The sequence below is a fragment of the Sander lucioperca genome, chromosome 1, assembly GCF_008315115.2.
Source record: "Sander lucioperca isolate FBNREF2018 chromosome 1, SLUC_FBN_1.2, whole genome shotgun sequence".
NCBI classification, from domain to species: Eukaryota; Metazoa; Chordata; class Actinopteri; order Perciformes; family Percidae; genus Sander; species Sander lucioperca.
The window spans coordinates 35967534-35975926 of NC_050173.1; the positions used below are offsets into that span (position 1 = coordinate 35967534).

Consider the following 8393-nt stretch of genomic DNA (forward strand, 5'->3'; position numbering starts at 1 on the left):
TGGGAGAAAGATGGGGGATGACACGCAGCAAAGGGCAGCAGGTCGGATTTGAACCCAGGCCGCTGCAGGACTCAGCCTACATGGGGCGCACGCTCTTACTGGGTGAGCTAGAGGTCGCCCCAATAAAGTTGATTTGACTTGATATTTATTTTTGGAAGTAAAACCTGCTGCGACAACTCCGATGCTGAATAATTCTGGGTGACTTACAATTTTAAATGTGTCGATAACATGTCTGTAAGAAAATTGATACAGCCAATCACTTTGAAAAGTCTGTTAAAACATTAAAATTAAATGGAATGTGCTGTGTTTTATCACTTCATATGAAAACTCTGTGAATAAAACAATTGTTGCAAGGCATTTAGATCTGACAAGTTTTTATTTTTAAAGCTCATTTTTATTTTGGGCTGTCTTGATGAATACAAGGACACAATTTGCCAAACCAAAAGGACAAGATCACCCTAAAAGAAAATTCTTGTTTTCCAAACATGGCTTCATCTTGTACGTCTTCTGCAGAGAGATGGACCTTAGTGATGATGTCATTTGAAGACAAACAGATATAATGTGATCTTGTTTTACATTAAAAAAAACATTTGAGTTTTTAGAGTGACTCCTGGTATTACATAAAAATCTTACGAGGTTGAAGAAACCAAATTTCTTTCACCTCACAGAGAAATCTTACTGTGAAATTGAGCCATCGATCAATTTCAGCATAAAATGAACCCCAATACAATTTATTTGGACCTGAGAGTTAGGATTGAGAACAGCATGGATTGTGGATTTGCAAATATTTTAACAAATAATATACAATTCAGATATTAGATCCAACTTTCTTCAAAACAGAGTAGGAATAGACATTTGATTGAGTGTACAGTATATTCATGGTGGAATCTTCACCAATATTTTGATAATAATGCATTAAGTCCAATAGGTGGCATTGTGCCCACAAGTATAAACCACCTATATGCTTTTCAGGGCTGTGAGATCAATTTTGTCATGAAAAACTGACAAATCACATATTAATTATTCTGCAGGATATTTTTGCAGCCACATATGGCACACATTTGCCTTTTTCTGAGCTATCTGAGAATAGAAGGATCCTGTAAGCTGCTTACTGTGGAAATGGGTTCAAAAGGTTTGCCTCTAAAGCTGAGGAGGTGGATAGAGTCAGCACATGACACATTCAGCGAGCAGTTTCTTATAGACTTCTTTGTTGACCATCCCATCCGAAACTAGGGGCCACTTCATAATACTTCATAAATGTTCTCAGCAGTTGAGGTGTTGAGATGTTGAAGTGTCCTCTTCGGCAGAAATCTCCTCCCTGTTTGAGAATATAATTTAATGTTTGCATTTCTTCAGTCTATAAGAGGAAGATCCACTCTGTGACTTTAACGGCTCAATAGACGCCCACGTTTAATGTGTAAAATGAATCTAAATGGCACAAGTCACAAACTATAATCCATTCCACACTTACGGAAAACAAAGACGAGGCTTATGATTATGATGAAGAAGAAAATAGCTGCCATCCTGCCAATGTTCCCCACTTCCAGGAAGGCTTTGAATTTTTCCTATAACATGGTAGAAATATGTGCCATAAATATACACTACAATGAAAACTGATTTATATATATATATCTTTATATTTATATATTATCTGCATAACACATACCTCCGTTGTTGCGATTCCAATTATTTCACCAACTTCTACATTGTTAGTCACGAATGTTGTCAATATGTCTGCAAGATGTTAAAACAGTCAGTTAATACCATGTATAAAATACAGTTTATGCTTAAAATGATAAATTAACTACATCATGTTTTATTCCTGAATAACAAACATTGCTAATAAACCAGCTGCTAAAAAGCCATTTAGATTTGTAAAAAAAAAAAAGATAATTTTGATTAGCATTACCACTTTTTAACATTATTTATTTATTCAAAAGGTGATTGCTCACCACCAGCGACCGGTGTCCAGTCCTGGGTAACGGGTTGTTCCACAGGGGCTGGCAAAAACATAATACCTTAAGGCTGGATCATAGAGTTCATAATCAATCTAGATGATTTTTTTTTTAGCATTACCATCCTCCATGACCAGGTGTGTGTTGACCTTTTTGTCATTAAACCACCCGGGGATCTCGATCCTGCAGCCGTACACACCGGCATCACTCCACTGAGCATCCAGGATGGTCAGCGACACATCTCCGTCTGTCACCCTGCCCAGCAGCTGGTACCTAGGGGACTGCCTGAAAGGCCCAGCCCCATCCTGTGAGGAGAGGATGGTGCTGGAGCACTGGGACCTGGGCACCCTCCCTCGTCCCCAACAGAAACTCAGGACACCATGAGTTTGGCTGTCATACCTACAGGGCAAAGTGACATTGTGCCCAAAGAAGCCAATGACTTTGAGGGTGCTGGAAGACACTGTGGAGGACAGCAATTGATCAAACTGGATGTGCGATGCAGATTGCATTTGTAATAAACAAATGTGAAGCCCACGAAGGCATCCACACATGCACGCAGATGCGTCACCACTCTCACACTCTCTCTCTCACACACACACACACACACACACTCTACAGATAGAAGAAAAGCGCTGAATATTGACTCACCTTGGGTCAGGATGGAGAGGAAAAAATAACAAAGACCACGCATATGTGTAGGCTACTGTATAACAATGTCCTAAGTGAGGATAACACACTCCAAAATGGATGGTGAAGTTTCAACTTCCCTTTTTTGAAAATCAGGAAGGAAATCAAAACTAGTCATGTCTACATCTAAACTGGAATTCTTGTGATATGCAAATAGCTCACATTGTATCTGCAGTTATAAATCTGAGTTTATCATCATCATACATATAAACATCAGCTCTCACCTGTAACAAATACTGTAAGTGAAAACATGTTTACATACACACACACACAACATGTGTGCTAATCCCACATTTTTATTCAGTGTGGAAAGAGGAAGATGACACACACTTAAACAGAAAATATTATGGTTGAGTAAGTGCCATACACTGACATAAGCGGTTTTCAAGAAGCCTACTTCTCTTGTCTGGTTGCAGCTGGTGGTCAGTGAGCAAAATCGATGTTGTCACTTTTGGTTTTTGAATTCTTTTGAACTGCTTACAGTTTTTGGATTGAAGTCCCCAATTTTCCTCCGATCTTCAGCAGTAATAGTGGTAACTGGTGCAGCAGTAATAACAGTGGAAGCATTTCCAAGATTGTTTTTGTGATTTGGCTGTGATGAGTTGTTATCAAGAAATGTCTATCTGCCGGCCCTGAAAGAGACAGAGCCTCATTCCCTTTGTGCACACAGAAAATTACCGCCGGATTCATGACACATGTACACCGGCCAGTTCTGGTCTTACCACCATGCATATGTTAGTGAATCAAAATCATTCTTTGACAGGCGCATGCCGGCTATTTGCAATCAGTATATTACCACACCCCCATTTCTCTATAAGGAAATACATTTGCCTAGAGGTGTATCATTGAGAAAGCGGTGAAGTGAGAAGAGAGAAGCATGGCCCGTAAAGCAAAAAAGCTAAATAATTCCACGACTAAAGAAATTGAAACAATAGTGGCCGAGATGGATGCCAGAAAATGCATGCAAGTGTTTCCTCGGCAGTGACGATGGAAAAAAAGAAAAGAAAAAAGGTCCGGGCTGCAAAAACCAAGGCAGTAAATCTTGTGTTTCATGGCACTAGAAATTGGTGGGAGTAGCCGATCATTACAGGCCAAGTTAATAAAAAAATATTTATGAATCCCGGATTTGTGCGTAAAACGTTTGTGAATGAAGCTCATTTCTTGGATTTTCATACAAAGTTTCTGAAAGATTTATTACAATTACTCGGTGCAGAAGTTTATCAAGAGTCTGACTTCTAACCACACGCTCCAGATTTTACTTTTCAACCAGTGTTTAAACCGTCTCTACCCATTTACTATCCTTTGTGTGAAAACAATACCCTTAGCAAATCCTATTAACTAATAAAATTTAAATGATCCATTTTTATTAGTTTAGTTTACCCTTACGATACTGCAGACCACCTTGTTGTTCCTTTTTTTGTTATATTGTAGAATAAAGCTCTTTCCCGATCAGTTCCTTTCTAATGTAACAATTTGACTTAACAGTCTGTAAACAGTTTGTGTGTGTGTGTGTGTGTGTGTGTGTGTGTGTGTGTGTGTGTCTGTGTGTGTGTGTGTGTGCATGTGCGGACACGTGTGTATGCTCAAAAGTCATTGTTATGTGATCATTACTAATGGAGAGGAAGTCAGTGTGTGTATGAGGACAGCAGCCTAAGAAAAACATTTTGTCTTTGCAAGTCTTTTTCTGTTCTGCGCTCACCTCTCACAGGCCCATCACCACCTCCACTTAATCACTGTCAGCCACCCTTGAGCTGCTATAGTGCTCCATAGATCACTGTCCTTCCTAAAGGATGTCCTGTGTTTTGTCACATCTCTTTCTCATTTCTCTTAGCTGTGACTCCATTCTCATATTGGCCCTAACTAAAAACAAACATGATGAAACTGAAACCTTTCAAAAGACATGAATGTGGTGAGAGACTATTAGGTAAAAAGAGCTGAATCTTGTTTATTTAATGGGTTTCCTTGAACCATTTAAATTAAACAGTATAACATATATCAAAAAGCAGTTTAGTGAAGTCATAAAACAACTTATTACATCAAGTTTCTCTATTTATTTTCTTTGAAATATTATGAAGGTATTGCCAATATACATCCATACATAGTATCCCTATATAAAACATCTAGTTAGTTGGTCAAACTTTGCAGTAGGAGTCTTGTTTACTTTGATTTCCTGTTTGGGTTCAAATTGGAGCCATTGTCAATCTGCTATACGGATAAAGATTTAAAAAAAATGGCCTTTAGAGCTGAATAACTGGTCTGGTTCAAAGCCAAAGTGCCATCACTGAGAAATCTACAGTAGGCATGGGCCGGTTACCGTTTTCGAGGTATACCGCGGTTTGAAAAAGTCCAGGACATTTCCGTCATACCGTTCCTAAGGTATGAGCTGTTTTTTAGTGGTCAAGGAGAGAAACTGCAGTTTAAAATCCCTCTCCCTGCCAGTGTGCAGTGTGTTTAAAAAGAAAATACATTGTGTTCAATGGAGAAAAAAAATGTTTTTTTTACCCAGACATTTAAAAAAAGAATACATTTTAAAGCTGTAATTGCAATACCGCAATATCGTGAAACCGTGATATTTTTGCTGAAGGTTATCATACCATCAGAACCGTATACCGGCCCATGCCTAATCTATAGTTGAGCGACTTTTGCGGATGTCTGATAAAACCAGGAGCACACAGAAAAGAAGAAGTGAGCAACGGAGGTCAGAGTCTGTGTCATTTTTAGAAATCGTGAAGGAGGTGCTGCCGGGTCAGCTCCATTTCTGGAGGAACTGAAGCACAAAGAGACTGAGCTTGAGTTTGACCTCTTGAAATGTAAGATAAGTGAAGAATTAAGGGTACACTAATACAATACAGACATCGCCGCTTCATTCTTTGCCAATTTGAGGTTTTCTTAAGTGATCCATCACAGCAAGCGGACAAAAGAAAGCATCGATTTGCAATATTACTGACACTACAGTAGAGGATACATTGTAACCTTCGGAGCAAACGTGCTGAGCTGTTAAACAGCTCTTCCCTAAATGGGTTTGCCTGATGAGACACAAACCATATGCTGGATGGGATTTGGGACAACAGCATGCCTGAAAATGCTTCGGTCAATAGCCTATTATGCCATTATATCTACTAAAACACATTTAACACGTGTTTACCAGTCTGCATATCTGCAAACTCTAAAAGGGAAAACATTTCATGTAATTCTTTAGGTTTGCATGTATCTATGTGAGATCTGAAACACTTATATGAGCATTACTTAAAAGACAGGTTGCACTACATTGTGAGGTGCTGCAAACGTCAGCGTTAAATATATAGTTATTCATTTATTCAACATTTGATGCCCTGATGACGTGGACTCAATGTTGAACAAATATTTTGGTATGGCAGGTTTTATCTGCCCACTGCTCACCTCCGATGACAGCTTGTTTTTGCCTCCACTTGTCAACGTTGTCAGTTAGATCAAATAAAAGGTCCACAGAGACCACTACTGAGCTGAGGCCCTTTTGAACAATTCACCTTATGTCATCTTAAAGTGATGGTTCGGAGTAATTTCACCCTAGGCTGCTTTGCACATTGACCTCGAGCCAAACAACCCCCATAAGCTTTTTTCCCTTGTTATAACGTTGGTCGAGTTAGCATTATCAGCTGGTTAGCTTAGTGCTAATGGATCCACCAAACTTCTACAGTAGTACAAATAGTTTCTGTACTTATAAAACGAGGCATTAGAAAGTTTGTAACTACACCTGAAGTACATTTAAATAACACTTGCCTGATGGATACTCCTCTCGGCTGCTACCGCACGAGATCACGCACAGAGCACAACATCTATTGCTTTTAAACCGCAGCCGGGATATATACAACTGTGTGGCATCTTGTCCTATCGCCTCACGCTGCAGTAGCTGTTTCTGCTGTTCACTCGCTTCTTGATTCTTCTTTACCAGTAGTCTCTTCCGGCAATAGATGTTGTGCTCTGTGCGCGATAGCGCGGTAGCAGCAGAGAGGAGTATCCATCAGGCAAGTGTTATTTAAATATACTTCTGGTGTAGTTACAAACTTTCTAATGCCTCGTTTTATAAGTACAGAAACTATTTGTAGTACTGTAGAAGTTTGGTATCATTCCGGGCATTATTAGTGGGGTAATTTACGAGATACAAACGTGGATCTATTAGCGCCTGCACTAAGCTAACCAGCTGATAACGCTAACTCGACCAACGTTATAACAAGGGAAAAAAGCTTATGGGGGGTTGTTTGGCTCGAGGTCAAGGTGCAAAGCAGCCTAGTTTGAAATTACTCCGAACCATCACTTTAAGGTATATTTATAATTTTGCATTAAGGGGTCACAGCGTAGTTTTGGAGCCTACACAAAGTGCACAAGTGACCCAAAATGTTTTACGTTCAAGTGATAAGTCCCCTAGTGGCCGTAGTAATTATGATAGAAGCCAAGGAGGAAGTTAGGTGACGGTATTATGGCGCTTACCCACTGCTAGTACCAGCTTGACTCGACCGCGGTGCCCCGTCCTGCATTTTCCATTGCAGATTTAGTACTGCCTCATGCGTGAGGCGAGCGTGGCTGGTCGTCATAGCGACCAGCCGCAGGAAACTGCAGTGACCTTACGCGACAGACACACACAAGCGCGCGCGCACACACACACACACACACACAAAAAAACCACCATTATAGAGCGACAAAGTCTGTGTAGGTAGGAGGTCGGGGTGGATGGGTCAACAAAACATCAGACTTTACCAACCGACAGTCAACATTGTTTTTTTTTTTTTGCTTTTTTTAAACATGGTCATTATCGTCCTCACCTTAGTCTATCTCAACATTCCACTTCCGCAATTGCTCTGTTGCTGATGGAAATTCAGCCAGATTTCACTCTTTTTTGGCCAGATGTCCGGTACCTTCCGTTTTCTTTGTGTTGGAATTTTAAACTCTGGTCGATTTATGCGGACTATGGTTAACTGCTCCTCAGATCTCTGCAGGGTAAATCGAGTCATCAATCGAGACATCTGTCCAATCAGCGTTTTCTGTTGCACAACTAAAACAACTTTTGAACGTACACGTTCCACCAAAACAAGTTCCTTCCTGAGGCTATTTTGCAGCGGCATCGTGGCTTTGCCCGGTGCTTGGTGCCACCCATGACGATTGCGAGTGGTTTAAAGAAATGCCAATAAACCAAAGCAAGTCGTTTTCTGTGCTCAACCTAACCAAACCTCATCCAGTTGATGCCGGTAGAGATGTGAAGATAACATGAAGAAAGTTAAAGAAGAGTCTGTGGTATTCTCCTTTTTAGAAACACACATTTATCAAAGCCATCTTCACAGCTAACCTTCGGCCCATCCCAATCCCCAGTCACTATCACAACGAATGAAACAACGTAAATACGCCAACTGCACAGACTAGTCACATATTCAGTAATGACATAAGACAAACATTCCAACACTGTCTAGTGTTTCGCGGTGGTGCCGTCATCAGGTGAAATCCAACGGTAAACTTTTACTCAAAGCTAGAGATGTCCCAATCATGTTTTTTGCCTTTGATACCAATTGTCTATAGTCGATAAAAAACAATCGGTATATCGATCCCTTTTTGTTGTTTTGTTTTGTTATAGCAGCTGGTATCGCTATATTACAGTATAGGTCAGTTTGACTGCTTTGTAATGTATTGGGATCTCCATCAGGTGGCAGTGTAACCTAGAACTCCCAAAGGAGCAATGCAACAAATAACGTTAGCCTGCAGTAAGTCTAAAAGGACAACTGA

At 40.1% G+C, this 8393-nt stretch overlaps 1 protein-coding gene across 2 annotated transcripts; it reads right to left on the bottom strand.

Moving 5' to 3' along the window:
• Positions 1 to 372: 372 nt before the first annotated feature.
• LOC116064348 (hepatitis A virus cellular receptor 1 homolog) lies at positions 373 to 2804 on the bottom strand. Of its 2 annotated transcripts, XM_031319505.2 has the most exons (6): positions 2604 to 2742; positions 2077 to 2415; positions 1953 to 2000; positions 1667 to 1734; positions 1472 to 1565; positions 373 to 1318 (listed from the first exon to the last, which is right to left on the bottom strand). In XM_031319505.2, the coding sequence occupies exons 1-6, from the start codon at positions 2644 to 2646 to the stop codon at positions 1242 to 1244; spliced, it is 669 nt and encodes a 222-aa protein (XP_031175365.1). In that variant the 5' UTR covers positions 2647 to 2742; the 3' UTR covers positions 373 to 1241. The 2 variants fall into 2 exon arrangements, with proteins under 2 accessions (XP_031175365.1, XP_031175366.1); XM_031319506.2 differs by lacking the exon at positions 1953 to 2000 and having other exon boundaries at positions 2604 to 2804.
• Between the last annotated feature and the right edge of the window lie 5589 nt (positions 2805 to 8393).